Source organism: Portunus trituberculatus, chromosome 37 (genome assembly GCF_017591435.1).
Source record: "Portunus trituberculatus isolate SZX2019 chromosome 37, ASM1759143v1, whole genome shotgun sequence".
NCBI lineage: Eukaryota > Metazoa > Arthropoda > Malacostraca > Decapoda > Portunidae > Portunus > Portunus trituberculatus.
The window spans coordinates 3,554,948-3,572,468 of record NC_059291.1 but is presented as its reverse complement, the minus strand read 5'-3'; the positions used below and the strand labels follow the sequence as shown (position 1 = coordinate 3,572,468).

General features: G+C 42.6%; 1 protein-coding gene across 1 annotated transcript; it reads right to left on the bottom strand.

Moving 5' to 3' along the window:
* Positions 1-4,401: 4,401 nt before the first annotated feature.
* On the bottom strand, positions 4,402-15,056 carry LOC123513935 (myosin heavy chain, muscle-like). The gene is made up of 22 exons (XM_045271433.1): positions 14,917-15,056; positions 14,053-14,621; positions 13,807-13,834; positions 13,546-13,654; positions 13,146-13,235; positions 12,835-12,997; positions 12,368-12,471; positions 12,123-12,260; positions 11,305-11,574; positions 11,018-11,188; positions 10,510-10,849; positions 10,298-10,341; positions 10,050-10,137; positions 9,770-9,887; positions 9,542-9,659; positions 8,797-9,270; positions 7,650-8,536; positions 7,331-7,409; positions 6,980-7,225; positions 5,881-6,668; positions 5,323-5,776; positions 4,402-5,230 (listed from the first exon to the last, which is right to left on the bottom strand). Exons 2-22 carry the CDS (start codon positions 14,558-14,560, stop codon positions 4,715-4,717), a joined length of 5,733 nt encoding a protein of 1,910 aa, XP_045127368.1. The 5' UTR covers positions 14,561-14,621; positions 14,917-15,056; the 3' UTR covers positions 4,402-4,714.
* Between the last annotated feature and the right edge of the window lie 2,465 nt (positions 15,057-17,521).

Here is a 17,521-nt window from a genome sequence, read left to right as displayed (position 1 = left end):
GTGAAATATATATCCGCATCCGCATCCGCACTCTACAGAGGATGTGTGGATGCGGATGTGTTTTATGCATTGCACAACCTATAGATTATAGAGTAATATATAGACACGGAGTCACAGACTCGCAGAGTACTGCCTAGTGGTTACAGACTTAGGGTTCAGACAGAGCTTAGACATGTGGAGTAAATTTATTGATGTGTGTCTAATAAATTAATTATTTAGTAAAACTAAAGTAAATGATATCACGTATTCATTTCCTTTCAAACTTACACAACGTAATGTGTTTAGAATTTAGGGGAAGGACAGGAGGAGGGAGCAAATTTTACATAGTGACTATGAAGTACAATTACATAGTAAATAAATAGCAAACTGTGAATGGTGGAATGTTAGAGACTTAGTAACGACAGATGAGTGAGTCACTGTGTGTGTGTGTGTGTGTGTGTGTGTGTGTGTGTGTGTGTGTGTGTGTGTGTGTGTGTGTGTGTGTGTGAAGAGGGAGATGGAGAGGAGGCTTATCATCCTTGCTTGTCACCTTCATCCCAACTCCTGATACCTTAATGCTGGTGGTGGAGAGAGAGAGAGAGAGAGAGAGAGAGAGAGAGAGAGAGAGAGAGAGAGAGAGAGAGAGAGAGAGAGAGAGAGAGAGAGAGAGAGAGAGAGAGAGAGAGAGAGAGAGAGAGAGAGAGAGAGAGAGAGAGAGAGAGATTGTAATGCGTGTGTCGTGTGGCTGAGTAATGTCGTACATTGCAGTCTTAGACCTTATTCCCACTTCACATGATAGAATTCAGTGCTTTTTCCTTAAATACATTTATTGCGAATGTTTCCATAATTATACAAATAATAATATTGAAAAATATGAACCGACAGCGCTGAGCTCTTCCTATCGCATGAGTTTTCCTGTCGTCGCCTGTTTCCCCTGATATAGTGAGTTGCCGATGAAAAGATTTTCACAGAGGAAGTGTAATATTAGCTATTTTTTATTATTATTATTATTACTATTATAGAGGGGTTTTCGATGTATTTCTTACTAGAATTTAATGCAATGAAGCATTACAATAAAGTAATTTTCTTTTCACATTTTCTAAGCATCTTGAAAATTTATAATACTGATCCATAACTTGTAAACTGGCATTCTGAACATAAGTCCTACATAGCACACTGGCAGGTCATCAGTTTGGTAAGAGTTTGCCTTCGAAGTAGGAAGTAGTGCTCCTTCCTTGCTTGCTCCTCGCTGATAAACAGTTTGCCAGTGTTTGGGTTTAAAAGGATATTATAATCAAGTTTACAAAGCCTTGTTGCTCTGTGTGCTGACTGCTATAGCAGCTAAAAAATGGAGTCACATAGCAGTGAAGTGTGGAAATATTTCATGAGTAAGTTAAGTGACCTAGCACAGTGTCTGTTGTACAAGAAAGATTATTCACGAATGGGGCGTGGAACTACATCTTTGAAAAACCACTTGAAATCAGTACATAAAGAACAGTTTGAAGAGTTAATGGCAAAAGAAAGAAAGAAGTTGGAAGAAAAAATAGATATAGAAAAAACACCTTTGCAAAAAGCAAAGACAGATGCTAAGCAAAGGAATGTTGGTGAGTATTTTCAGAGTGCAAAATTATGGGATGCTTCTAACCCTAAGGCAAAAAAACTGGATAAATGCACAGCAAAAATGTTAGTCATAGATGAATTAGATGGATGAATTAAATACTTTCAGAGAGAATTATCAACTATTAGGACACAATTCCAACTCATTTGGCAATATTTTGGTTCTCCCACCTTGTTTTCCTTCTGTCTGCATGGTCTGACAGTGAAGCAGGCTTTTTTTTTTGTCCTCTTGGTCAGAGCGTTTGACGTAAAAACATCCGCATCCGCAAGGATGTCATATTTTGATATCCGCATCCGCATTTGCATCCGCGATTTAGCAAAGATTGATATCCGCATCCACATTTGCATCCGCAAAATGACATCCGCATCCGCGGATGTCTGAAATTCGACATCCGTTACATCTCTAATATATATATATATATATATATATATATATATATATATATATATATATATATATATATATATATATATATTCAGGAACCGGCTGTAAACCACTCGACAAATGGCAAAGTGTTTTAAGGCTGTACGTGGTGGGATTCGAACCTACGCGCGGACGTCTGCCCGATCCCACGCTCACCACTTTATCCTGCGCACCGCATATATATATATATATATATATATATATATATATATATATATATATATATATATATATATATATATATATATATATATATATATATATATATATATATATATATATATATATATATATATATATATATATATATATATATATATATATATATATATATATATATATATATATATATATATATATATATATATACCTACATGTCACCATGATACCCAGGTTCTAGGTGGTTACACTCAAGATGAGCTTGGGTGGGGATATGGGCCCTAATATGGGTACCACTATAAATAAAATTGCCTGCGCCACTAATGGGCGGAAGCTGAACAGCGCTTCCCATGCACTCTTCAAGTGTGCCTACAGGCGCTATAGACCTTAGCGTAATATATATATATATATATATATATATATATATATATATATATATATATATATATATATATATATATATATATATACAGGGAATCTATGATCAAGGATTTCATGGCGCCAGTAAACAACATGAACGACGACAACTACTATCTTTTTTTCTGCAACAGGGGAGACTGGCCAAGGGCAGCAAAAACAAAAAATGCCCACTGGATTTCCAGTTCCCTTAAAGTTATTAAAAGTTATTCAAAAGTAAGGGACAAATGTTTTGAAATCTCTCTCTTAAAAGAAGTTAAGTCGTAGGAAGATTGAAATACAGAAGCAGGTAGGGAGTTCCAGAGTTTACCATTGGAAGGTATGAATGATTTAGAGTACTGATTAACTCTTGTTGAAAGTTGGACAGAATAGAGGTGAGAGGAAGAAGAAAGTCTTGTGCAGTGATGCCACAGGAAGAAGGGAGGCATGTAGTTAGCAAGATTAGTAGAGCAGTTAGCATGAAAATCGCTATAAAAGATAGCAAGAGATGCAACATTCCGGCGGTAAGAAAAAGGCCGAAGACAGTCAGTCAGAGGAGGGGAGTTGATGAAACGTTTTGATTCCACCTATCTAACAAAACTGTGTGACTGGAACCCCCTCGCCCCCCCAGACATGTGGAGAGTACTCCCTACAAGGAAGGATAAGGTCCTTATACAGAGGTAACAGTTGGAGGGGCGAGAAAATCTGGCGGAGACGCCTCAGAACGCCTAACTTCATAGAAGCTGTTTTAGCAAGAGATAAGATGTGAAGTTTCCAGTTTAGATTATGAGTAAAGGACAGACCGAGGATATTCAGTGTAGATGGAGACAGCTGAGTGTCACTGAAAAAGAGAGAATAGTTGTCTGGAATGTTGTTTCGAGTTGATATAGGGAGGAACTGAGTTTTTTAGGCATTAAACACTCTAAGTTTCCTCTGCCCCAGTCAGAAATCTTATAAAGATCAGAAGTTAGGCATTCTGTGGCATCCCTATGTGATCTGTTGACTTCCTGAAGGATTGGTTATCTGTGAAAGAAAGTGGAAAAGTCTAGGGTGTTATCATCAGTGTAGGAGTGGATAGGGCAAGAAGTTTGGTCAAGAAGATCATTAATGAATAATAGGAAGAGAGTGGGTAATAGGACAGAACCCTGAAGAACATCACTGTTAACGGATTTTGAAGAACAGTGGCCGTCTACCACGGCTGCCATAGAACGGTCGGAAAGGAAATTTGAGATAAAGTTGCAGAGAGAAGGATAGAAACCGTAGGAGGGCAGTTTTGAAATCAAAGCTTTGTGCCAGACTATCAAAAGCTTTGGATACGTCTAACGCAACAGCAAAAGTTTCACCGAAATCTCTAAAAGAGGATGACCAAGACTCAGTAAGGAATGTCAGATCACCAACAGAGAGACCTTGAGGGAAGCCATCAGAGAGATTGTAAAGTGACAGATGTTTGAAAATCTTCCTATTCAGGATAGATTAAAAAACTTTAGACAACCCAAAAATAGGGCGGTACTGCTGCTGCTGCTGCTGCTGCTGCTACTACTACTGCTACTGCTACTGCTACTACTACTACAGTAGACAGGAGGAGGCAGTAGACATCTACCGAAACGATATTTACGTCCAGTGAGATTTGAAACATTATCAGGGGTGTTGTGAGCTTGTCAATAACCGAGCTGTAACCTCACTGAACAACACATCTCTCCTCCTTCACACAAAACTGTTTGCATCGAACTACACGCACACGTACATCCTTTACTCAAAATTCTAAATGAAATATGTCTCTGTCTGTAATTTGTTCTGGTTAAGGAAAGAAAGTAAAAATGTAGCACTTTTCTTTGATGTATTTATTATATATGTCACATCAATATGATCCCCAAATCCATGAAAAATGAGTAATTTGGTTGGTCGTAGTTTTATGTGATGATAACCCAATTAAATAGGTGAAATAAACCCAGTTCTTCCCCTCAAAATTTAGAGGACATCCTCTCGTGGAAAATATGTATACCATGCTTCTCTCTTGTTACAGGTGTATGCAAACAGATCGTCCCATGAAACACCTAAAGATGTTTGACTTCTTATATGTTACTGTTATCAGGAAATTACCGACGTTCATGTATAAACTGTTAATTATTTTGCGTAAGTTTAAATGCAGTGCAGTTCCTCGAGTTCCTGCTGGGCCTTGCGGTACTTGGCCAGGTTGAGGGCGGCGATCTCCTCAGCCTCCTCGATCTGCCTCTTGTAGGTCTTGATCTTCTGTTGAAGGCCATCGACAAGGTCCTGCATCCTCTCGTGGTTCTTCTTGTCCTCCTCAGCCTGGAAGGTGAGCTCCTTGATGCGCCTCTCGCACTTCCTCAGGTTCTTCTGGGCGTCGGAGTGACGGCGGGCTTCATCGTCAAATTGACTCTCGAGTTCACGGACGCGAGTCTCCAGTTTGGACACAGCCTTCTTGCCTGTCTTTGCAATGTATGTCTCGCTTTCTTCAAGCTTGGCCTGCACTTCTTTGAGGGATGCTTCCAGACTCTTGCGCATCTTCTCCTGGCTCTGGGCGTGTTCCTGCTCGGCGCGCAGTTCATCAGCCAGACGGGCGGCGTCTACCATTGCCTTCTTGGCCTTCTCCTCGGAGTTCTTGGCTTCCTTTGCCATCTCGTCAATGTCAGACTGTGGGAATTTAAAATATAATTATTAGCATAGAAATTGTAAAGTAGGTGTTGTATTTTGTCACTGGAAATAATAGAGCTAACAGTACTTACCTGAAGTGCCTGGTATTCTCCCTCAAGCTTCTTCTTGGCAACAGAAAGAGCACCGTACTGGGCGTTCAGGTCACTGACTTGATCATTAGCCTCGAGAAGGTTGGACTCAGCCTGGCGGCGGCCTCTGTCAGACTGCTCCAGAAGAGTGCGAGACTCTTCCAGCTCACTGTTGATCTGGTTGGCACGGCGCTCAGCGCCTGCATACTGTTCGCGGAACTCAGAGGCAAGACGCTGCTCTTCCTCCAGCTTAGCCTGAACGTCCTTGTATTCGTTCTGAAGCTTCTTGTAGCCTCTCTGCAGTTCATTGTAAGCCTTTGTGGAGTGGTCAAGGGCAATTTCAAGCTCAGAAATGTCAGACTCCAGCTTCTTCTTGAGACGTAGTGCCTCGGCCTTGGCTCTGGCCTCAGCCTCCAGGGTGGTCTGCATGTTGTCAAGTGCTTGTTGGTGAACTTTCCTGTAAGGGATTATTTTTAGATATCATATAAATTGTAGGTAATTTTAAGCTATATGAAATAAAACTTTTACATGGTGTTAATGAAGAGTAAAAACTTAATATACCTGGTGTTATTGAATTCTTCCTCCTTCTCCTGGATGCGACGGTCGATCTCCTGCCTGACCTGGCTGAGCTCCAGCTGGCCACGGAGAACCTTGTTCTCCTCAGCCTCCAGGGCAGACTCAGCTTCTTCCAGGGCAGCCTGCAGCTCTTCCTTCTCGATTTCAAGGCGCTTGGCATTCTTCTCAATCTCGTGAAGGTTACGGGCACCCTCGGTGATCTGGTCCATGAGGTCCTTGATTTCATCACTGAAAGCTTTGTTTTCACGGCGGGCGGCATCAAGCTGCTGGAGGTTCTCTTCGTACATGGCCTTGCTGCGGAAAAGTTCAGTAGCATAGTTACGACATTCCTTCTGGGAGGCGTCAAGATCAGCGGCCAGGTCGTCAACCTTCTGTTTCCATTCATTGATGGTCCTTTCGAAGCTCTTCTGTCTCTTCTCAGCAGCCATGGCAAGGCTCTGGGCACGCTCAGCAGCAGCCTGTTCACTTTCGAAGTCAGAAGCCAGCTTATTTCTGGTCTTTTCGAGATTCATGTTCTTAACGTTAAGCTGTTCAATTTGAGCCTCGGCCTCATCCAGACGAGCAGCAATCTTCAGTCTTGCAGCTTCAAGTTCTTCGGCACGGGCCACACCCTCAGTCTCGTACTTTGAGCGCCACATGTGGGCTTCGCCTTCAGCCTTAGCCAGCTGGCGTTGTCCGTCAGTCTTAGCTTCAGCCTCAGCATCCACCTGCTCCCTCAGCCCATCAATGTCGTGCTCCAGGTTGCGGTACTTGCCCAGCAGGGAGGCGCGTTCCTGATCAAAAGATGATTGTTACAATTCATGCTCTCTCTCTCTCTCTCTCTCTCTCTCTCTCTCTCTCTCTCTCTCTCTCTCTCTCTCTCTCTCTCTCTCTCTCTCTCTCTCTCTCTCTCTCTCTCTCTCTCTCTCTCTCTCTCTCTCTCTCTCTCTCTCTCTCTCTCTCTCTCTCTCTCTATATATATATATATATATATATATATATATATATATATATATATATATATATATATATATATATATATATATATATATATATATATATATATAATTGTTATTATTATTTATTTTAGGTATGTTCAACTTACCCTGCTCTCTTCCTCAGCCATCTTCTTGTTGTCCTCCAGTTGCATGGCGAGAGAGGACTTGATCTTGCTCAGCTGGCTGATCTGGTTCTCGGCCTCTTCCAGCTGCCTGAGGAGATCAGAGTTCTCCACCGCCAACTTCTTCTTGGCAGCGTCAGCGTCGTTAAGGGACCTGTTAGACTCATCCAGCCTAGAGTTCAGTTCGCTGAGTGTGCCCTGGGCGCCCTTGATGGCTTTCTCGGCTGCGGCCTGAAATGAATAACGGTAAAAATGTTGTGTTGCACAAAGCGTTTAAAAAAAACCGTAAGGCATTTATTCTTTTTAATTTCAATATTATACCGCAGTATGTATTACCTTATCACGAGCAAGACCATCCAGAGCGGCCTTTGCCTCATCACCCTCGCGACGAAGAGCATCCTTTTCCTTCTCAGTCCTGTCAAAAATATGTACCATTTAATTTACATCTACCCACCCACCCACACACCGACCCATTCACCTACCCACTCACCTACCCATCCACCCATACACACACACACACACACACACACACACACACACACACACACACACACACACACACACACACACACACACACACACTAAAACTGAGGTTGTATCATTGCACTACCACTATGTGTCTGTATGAGTGTATAGCGCAGAGCATGGTGCATACCTGGCCTTCATCTTATTCAGGTGGTCGATCTGTTCAGACATTTCGGCCACAGCATCATTGTGCTTCTTGCGGAGCAGGCCAAGAGCAGCCTCCTGCTGGATGTTGGTCTCCTCGAGGTCGCGGCGGAGCTTCGCCAGTTCAGCCTCACGCTTCTTGTTCAGCTCGATTTGGGCAGCAGTGGCTCCTCCGGCTTCCTCCAGGCGCTCCCTCAGTTCCACCAACTCACGATCCAGCTTAGATTTGCTCTTCTCAGCCTTTGCGCGAGACTGACGCTCGTGTTCAACTTCGGCTTCCAGCTCTTCAACGTGGGACTGCTGTTCACGGATGTTCCTTTGTAGCTTTGAGATCTGGCTCTGTTCCTCCTCCAGCTTAGTGCTGTAAGAAGTGAATTCCCTGTCCTTACGCTGAATGTTGCTCTCAATTTCCTTTTGGTTCCTTTCCAGGTCAGCAATTGCCTCCTGGGTCAGCTTGAGATCACCTTCGAATTTCCTCTTGGCCTTCTCCACTTCAGCGCGCTTCTTCTTTTCTCGCTCAACAGAATCCTCAAGCTCGTCCAGGGTCTGCTGCAGCTTGGTCTTCACATTGTTGAAGTGCTTGCACTTTTCTTCAATGCTCTGGAGATCCTCGGAGGTCTTTCCGCTGGACTCCTGGACTTGCTTCTTCTCACGGTTCAACTTGGCGATCATTTCTTCCTGGTTAGCAATTTCCTCGGTAAGCTTGTGGATCTGGTGATCCTTTGTCGCCTTCTCCTGCTCAATCTTCTGCAGGGACAGTTCCATGTCTTCAACATCCCTCCTGATGCCAGAAGTCTCCTGGTCGCCCTTCTTTTTGCTTTGGAAGAGTGAGTTGCGGGCTTCCTCTTCCTTATGGAGCCTCTCTGTAACATCCTGTAAAAAGAATTGTGAAAGGGATAGTATTAAGAAAGTGTGTGTGTGTGTGTGTGTGTGTGTGTGTGTGTGTGTGTGTGTGTGTGTGTGTGTGTGTGTGTGTTTTGCAAATTTTCTCTTTTGCCATTACATTTTTATGGAAATAAGTAATAATTGTTTTTATTTAAATTACTAATTCAAAGGCAAGCCTTTTAATAAATGTCCAAAAGAAGGATGAATAGAAGGAATTGTTCGAATCACAATTATGTAAAAATACTCACGGCGAGCTGAGCTTCCAGTTCGGTCTTCTGACTCGTAAGCTTGGACTGCTGCTCAATGTAGTGGGACATGTTACCCCTGGTGGACTCCACTTCGGTAAGGAGATTGTTCTTCTCCTCAGCAAGGGCAACGTTGGATGCCTCCAGATCCTGGCACTTCTGTAACTCAGCGTCCAGAAGTTCCTTGGCCTTGCCGGCACGTTCTTCCAGTTTGCGGATCTCATCCTCCAGGCGGGGCTGGTTGATGAGAGGCTTGACCTTCTGCCACAGCTTGAACCATACCCATGTGTTCAGTTTGACGAACTTCCTGATGTTACGCTGGACAACCACAAGGGCCTCACGCTGCTTGATGAGACGCCCGTACTCAATACGGGAAATGAAACCACGAGCGAATGACTGCAGAGAAGTAACGATCTTGCTGACCATTTCATCACGCAGCTCCTCCATGGTACCCAGCACACCAGCACGGAAGAACACCTGTTCCAGGAATAAAGGTATTACTCTCTCTCTCTCTCTCTCTCTCTCTCTCTCTCTCTCTCTCTCTCTCTCTCTCTCTCTCTCTCTCTCTCTCTCTCTCTCTCTCTCTCTCTCTCTCTCTCTCTCTCTCTCTCTCTCTCTCTCTCTCTCTCTCTCTCTCTCTCTCTCTCTCTCTCTCTCTCTCTCTCTCTCTCTCTCTCTCTCTCTCTCTCTCTCTCTCTCTCTCTCTCTCTCTCTCTCTCTCATTCTCTCATACACAGTTAAAGCTTGCCTTGGTCTTGCCGAGACGGTACAGTTCGGGATCCAGGCCAGACTTATCGAAGCATGCCTTGGCGGCCTTCTTCTCATCTGGGATAGTGGTCAGCTCGGTGGGGGCCAGAATCATGTACCTGTAAAATGTTTATGTACGTCTTTTATAAGAGTTTTAAGATATTTACTTAACTTCATGAAAAATGCTTTTATGATTGTGGTGCAGAAACATCAGTGTGTTTGCACTAACCTGTGCTTGAAGTCATGGTAGATCATCCTGTTGGGGAAACCTTTACGACAGATACGGATACCCTCAAGTACACCGTTACAGGTCAGCTGATGCATAACCAAACCAGCATCGATGACACCTAAAATACAATACAGGAGTTGTTAGATATGTAACTGTCCTTTTAAAACTCTCAATTATTTTGCATGACTGGGCATTAACATTTTCTTTGGTTTAAGAAATTTTGTTAATAAAAGAACCGCACAAAAGAGAAAAAAAAAATATTCCATGAAAGGTTTCTTACCAGGAGACTTGGTCTCGTTGGGCACAATGCAACGAATAAAGTGAGGCTGAGTGGCGTTCAGAGTCTTCATCAGGTTATTGAGCTGTTCCTGTGGGGTTAGAATGGTGTTATCAGAAGAACATTAGTAGAATAAGTATACTCTTTCAACAAACCTTTTTCTTAAAAAAAGTAAAAACCTTAATATCAGTCATGAATTATTATTGATCTTAACCAAGAGCAATTGTACAAGTAACAAATGTTGAACCTACTCTGTAAGCGGAAGATACAGTCTTGAAGCCACCAGACTTCTTGCCTGGAAGAAACAGTGAAAAGAGTCAGAAGGGAAAATAAAAGCGACTTGAGAACATATTCACAAGATTTTGAATAGATGGACACGGATATATATTGCATTGACGTTGATTAACCTGTTCTCAATATGTACTCACTCGATACTGATACTGATTTGTGCGGCATATCTTACCTTTGCCACCGCCACCAGACTCAGCAGGGCCAGACTGGCCTGGATGGTCAGCGAAGAGGAACACAAGAAGTTCATTTGTGGACTTCTTTAAGAGATCTACCAGAGTATCATTGAGGGGATCCTTGTTCTTCTCCAGCCAGCCAGAGAGGTTGTAGCTCACAGTGCCGGCGTAGTGGACGATGGCGAAGTGGGATTCAGCCTGACCAGCCTTTGCTGGCTTAGGCTTGATGAAGCAAGGTGACTTGCCGAGATGGTTTGTGTTCAGTTTCTCAGCGAAGGATTTGTCGGTGGCCTTAGGGAACATAGACTCTTCCTCCAGGATGGACAACACACCCATTTTCTGGAATTAGAAAATGTTTTCTCTCTCTCTCTCTCTCTCTCTCTCTCTCTCTCTCTCTCTCTCTCTCTCTCTCTCTCTCTCTCTCTCTCTCTCTCTCTCTCTCTCTCTCTCTCTCTCTCTCTCTCTCTCTCTCTCTCTCTTTTATTTCATGTGGTCAACAAAATTTACCTTCTCGAAGAGCTCAATGCAAGCCTGCAGATCCATACCGAAGTCCACGAAGACCCAATCAATTTCTTCCTTCTTGTACTCTTCCTGCTCCAGCACGAACATGTGGTGGTTGAAAAACTGCTGCAACTTCTCGTTACAGAAGTTGATGCAGATTTGCTCGAAGCCGTTGAACTGAAGGAAACAGTATTAGTTATTCTATTTCGTTGAATTCTCTCTCTCTCCACAGGTGTGACAGTAATACTGAATTCTTAATGTTACTTTTTGCAAATAGTGGTAACAATACTCACCTCGAAAATCTCAAAGCCGGCAATGTCAAGCACACCAATGAAATAAGCTCGCTTCTGTCCGGTAGCAAGAGTTTCGTTACACTTCTTCACAAGCCACTTGAAGAGACGGTCAAACAGAGCCTTGGCCATGGCGCCCACCGAGTAGTTGCACTGGTTAACATTCATACCCTTGGCCACGAATTCAGCGCCGACCTTGATCTTGGGCTTGGTGATGCATCTGTACAGATCAGCGGCATCTGTACCGGCAAGAGTGGCGACCTTTTCACCAGCCTGTGAAAGAGCATAGATCTTAGTATTCTATGCGGTTGTCAACTGTGCACCAGTGTCTAACACACACACACACACACACACACACACACACACACACACACACACACACACACACACACACACACACACACACACACACACACACACACACACACACACACACACACACACACACGGCCCGGTAGCTCAGTGGTTAGAGCGCTGGCTTCACAAGCCAGAGGACCGAGGTTCGATTCCCCGGCCGGGTGGAGATATTTGAGTGTGTCTCCTTTCACGTGTAGCCCCTGTTCACCTAGCAGTGAGTAGGTACGGGATGTAAATCGAGGAGTTGTGACCTTGTTGTCCCGGTGTGTGGTGTGTGCCTGGTCTCAGGCCTATCCGAAGATCGGAAATAATGAGCTCTGAGCTCGTTCCGTAGGGTAACGTCTGGCTGTCTCGTCAGAGACTGCAGCAGATCAAACAGTGAATCACACACACACACACACACACACACACACACACACACACACACACACACACACACACACACACACACACACACACGTTACCTCGGTGCCATCAGGTTCGGCCTGTTCCTCGCGACCCCTCTGCTTGAACTTGCATTCACCAAGGTGCATAACGATGGCGGTGATTTTGTACACTTCTTCAACTTCCCTCTTGGAGAAGCCAAGGATATCAAATGCATCCTGAAAAGCAATAGAGAAAATGATGATATATATTCTGTTGGCAAAACTCAACCTCTTTAGGATATTTTTCATCATCGAATATGAATGTGTTGTATTGAAATGCTTACGTGACAGAACTGCATGTCCTCGCCGTCGTCGATGGAAGGCACAGTAACCTTGCCCTGAGACACGTAGTGATAGTCGTAGATATCGTTGCTGAGCAGACACGAGGCTGGGAAGAGTTGCAGGTCACAATTATGTAGTATTAAAAACACCCACCCAATCACCAACTCACATCCACACACTTACGCACGTAATGTTCTTATCAATCTTATTAATGTTTAAACATTTGTTTTGATTTGAAGACCTTACGTGAACACAAACAGATGAGATACATTTTATTACAGGAACCTGGCTAAGTTCGTTTGTTACATGTACTATTTAATCTTCATGAAACTCTCGTTGAGGGTTATATAATTAACAAACTAATAATCATCACACACACACACACACACACACACACACACACACACACACACACACACACACACACACACACACACACACACACACACAGAACTTGTTTGATACTCACGTTTGATTTCGGGAATCTGGTCAGACATAATCTCGTAGAAGATATGGTAGGATCGCTCAAGGGTCTGCTGGGAGATGACACGAGCCTTCTCCAGCAGGTAAACCTCAATGTCAGCACCAGACAGCTTGCCAGAAGTACCGAAGTGGATACGGATGAACTTACCCTAAAAAAGACAAAAAGAGAATCACGGACTTTCATCTCATTAGTTACGGTAATTTTTCAAATTGAATGCACATGTAGGTTTGTTGAAGTAATTTATTCCTTGGAACAGTAGAAATCATTGCATTCTTTTCGAAAGATCATGTACTCACGAAGCGGGAGGAGTTGTCGTTACGGACGGTCTTGGCGTTACCGAAGGCCTCCAGCACAGGGTTGGTCTGGACGATCTGGTCCTCCAAGTTCTGAGGAAATTTTGTGAAATGTCATTCAGTTTGAAAGGCAAAACAAAAATCAGTTAGATATGTAGTTCAGAATCACGATTTACCTACCAAATAAAAACAACATATATATATATATATATATATATATATATATATATATATATATATATATATATATATATATATATATATATATATATATATTTGTTTATGTATGTAGAGAGAGAGAGAGAGAGAGAGAGAGAGAGAGAGAGAGAGAGAGAGAGAGAGAGAGAGAGAGTTTAACAGAAACGATTAACTAGTTACTAAACAATACAAAGCAGATTCTTACAGGCTTTTCCTTCTCGCCTTCCTTCTTCTTGCCTGTGGTGGCACCGACGTTGGCGAAGTAGGAGAGTACCTTCTTGGTGTTCTCAGTCTTGCCGGCGCCAGACTCACCGCTGACCACAAAAATACAAAAGTTATTAGCTGAACTGCAGGTGGCACGATTTATGTCGTTTGGTATGTAGCAGCATCAAGCACTAATGATCCACGGAAGATTTGTCAGCTGTTAACAGAAACAGAAAAAAGAGGAAAAGAAAGTAGTACTCACGTGATCAACATGGACTGGTTCTCACCAACTGGAATATAAAGAAATGTGTTTTATATTTTATTTTCTCAAGAAATCTGCTGATTTCGATAGCTGCATGAGTCTAATGTTTATCAACCCATCAATATGTCTATACATTACAGATATTTATTGTGTTGCATTATATGATTGTTTTTTAACAATACTATCAATTACTTTAGATAAAGAAAATAAATAAACTGGTTATGTAAGTTAAGCAATAACTCGTACCTTGCATCATAGCAGAGTAGGCGCCGTCAGAGATAGCGAACAGATGAGGAGGCACCTCATTGCGCCTCTTGCCCTGGTAGATCTTGACCGTACGGTTGGTGTAGATGGGGTAGCGCTTGTAAGGGTTGATCACAATACAGAAGAGACCGGAGTAAGTGTAGATGAGCTTGTTGACGTAGCGAGACTTCAGGTTGTACAGGACAGAAGGATCGTTCAAGAAGGTCAGGTTGGACATGTCCTCGCATTTCTCGTACTTGGGTGGGTTCACTTGCTGAACTTGGTCCTTCTTGAAGTTCTTGGTCTCACCGCCGGCGTACACAGTAATCAAGTCTCCCTTGGTGCCCTGGATCTCACCCTCGACGAAGCCCTCCTTTTCATCAGGAATCCAGCAAGACTTCTTGGGATCGTACGGCTTGGTGGCGTCCTTCATTTTCATCTCCATGGAGATAAACAAGAATTCGGAGGGGTCGGGGTCGGGACCCGTGCTCTTCTTGACGTGGCCAGGCATGGTGGTGGTGGGTGCCTAAAGCTGTCTGACGCCTTTATATGATCGTTGGAATTTCTCTATTCTGTTAAAATATATAAGGGAATTAATAAACAAAGATTAGGTTTAAGTAACTGATGGGATATAGTTTTTTGAAAAAATAGTTATTAAAAAAAATGTGTAGGGATTTTGAAAAGAAAATGGTTGTTTATAATAAGAAAAAAAATCAGGCTGAATTTTCAGAAGCCAGCATAATATCACACTAGTTGTAATTCACTTTTTAGGCATTCAGACAATGTAATAATTTTCATCACCATGTAATCTCTTGGAAACCTTTGCAAAAAGAGAATCGAAAACTGACGAAATTTCTTGAGACTTACGACACGCTTCACTGCACCACTGCGAGAACACACCCGACCACAGCACCCACCGGAGCGCGTCTGTGGTAGCTTTTCACAATGTCCCGCCTGGTCGGCTCGAGGAACGGGTTGTAATCCGAGACCTGTGAAAATAGCTGCTGGCCAAACACTCTCAAACCTTCTCTCTAGCAATTTTTACTTTCTTGGCAAAGCAAAAACATCAGAAGCAACATGGAGTTTTCTGACCCACATGAGTGTCGTCTAATATTAACCTGACACCGCATGGGATCTCCAGCTCCGCGCGTTGCCATTGTAGCTGTTTGTCTTTTCTCCCTCCGGCAGACGCTCCTTCGTGCCCAAGTCCGCCCACACCGACACCTGACTCGGCTCCCATCTTTGTTTGGGGTTGTCCGCTTCCAACAACTCCTTGCCATCCACGTCTCTCTCTCCCCTCACCCCGATTCCTTTTCCCAACACCGCTACCCGCACGAATAAGTGCTCTCGATTCTTCTTGTAGTAATTTTTGACGGCACCCTTCGTGGATAGTCGAGGGCAGCAATTTTGTTCATACTTTCCTTGTAATGGTGATGTGGCTTACGTTCGCTAGACCACTGAACCATGCATTGTCTAGTGTATGTAGACATTGTTTTATACATTATAGAGCTATGAGAACTCTTATTTTCTTTTTCTTTATGTTTATGTTAAATTGTCGAAAGGAATGCACGCGCGCGTACACACACACACACACACACACACACACACACACACACACACACACACACACACACACACACACACACACACACACACACCGCGTAGTGTAGTGGTTAGCACGCTCGACTCACAAACGAGAGGCCCGGGTTCGAGTCCCGGTAAGCGGCGAGGCAAATGGGCAAGCCTCTTAATGTGTGGCCCTTGTTCATCTAGCGGTAAAATAGGTACGGGATGTAACTCGAGGGGTTGTGGCCTCGCTTTCCCGGTGTGTGGAGTGTGTTGTGGTCTCAGTCCTACCCGAAGATCGATCTATGAGCTCTGAGCTCACTCCGTAATGGGGAAGACTGGCTGGGTGACCAGCAGGCGACCGAGGTGAATTACACACACACACACACACACACACACACACACACACACACACACACACACACACACACACACACACACACACACACACTCTCTCTCTCTCTCTCTCTCTCTCTCTCTCTCTCTCTCTCTCTCTCTCTCTCTCTCTCTCTCTCACACACACACACACACACACACACACACACACACACACACACACACACACACACACACACACACACACATTCACAGTGAATAATGATTCCGATGGTAGTTTTCGTCGTTCTTAATTGTAGTCAACTCCTCTTTCTACTTCATCTCAGGGTTTTATATCACCCTTCACTTATCTACTTGAGGGTTATACGGTTCCTATAGATTAAAATGTTCTCTTGCTAACGTCACTGATCATCGTTCACTGAAATATATATATATATATATATATATATATATATATATATATATATATATATATATATATATATATATATAGTCAAAGTATGTAACGTCAGCAATTAATGTGAAATAATGAGAAAGATTCAGTTTATGTAGCAGCTATGTGTGTTTCTATTTGAATTTATCTATAATGTAGGTCTTACAGCAATTAGTGCTACAAGGTCACTTCCTATGGTCAATCAGTAATTACCTGTAGATAATGTAGTACATAAAAATCATTGGTTATTCAAATTGAGAGAAATTTACTTTTCTCTTAAAAATTTTTGTATTTTGATACTCTTCGTCCTGTTTTTTTTTTTTTATACCATGTGGGCTTTTCACGGGAATTTATGGGCTAAAGGGGATACTTTTTAGGGTACCTCCTATCTTAAAGCCCACGCGCTAGGAAACCGTTGCCCCGAGTGAGGAAGCCCAACCTACACTCAGACCGTGGATAGGATTCGAACCCGTGCGCTTGGAGACCTCTAGGATCCCAAAGCACGCATGGTTCCACTGTACCACGGCGGCCCCCCGGAAACTAACGTGCGCAAGGTTTTAAAAAAGAAAGTGCTCAGTGTTTTGCTTCCACCTCATTACCTCTCGGACTAAGTCTTGAAAATGAGGTGAGTCTTTACGTGACTTGTTATATTGTGTACTATTTTTGTGGAGGACATGTAAGAATTTAAAGTCCGTTTTCGAGCTAGCATGAGAATATATATATATATATATATATATATATATATATATATATATATATATATATATATATATATATATATATATATATATATATATATATATATATATATATATATATATATATATATATATATATATATATATATATATATATATATATATATATATATGTATACACACACACACACACACACACACACACACACACATACATACATATGCATCAGGTACGTTTGTTTTATATTGTTCTGTTTTGGCATTTTGAGGTCTTTTTTCCATATTTGCACATATATTAAGGCTTATAAGGGATCGTATGGAGCATTAATGAAGGATGACTAATCCATTGGTAAATTTGATTTAACTTGAATAGAAAGCCCATATGCAGGGAAGAATGTTACTCTCTTCTGTGTCTTTTGTATAAAGAGCAAATGTCATC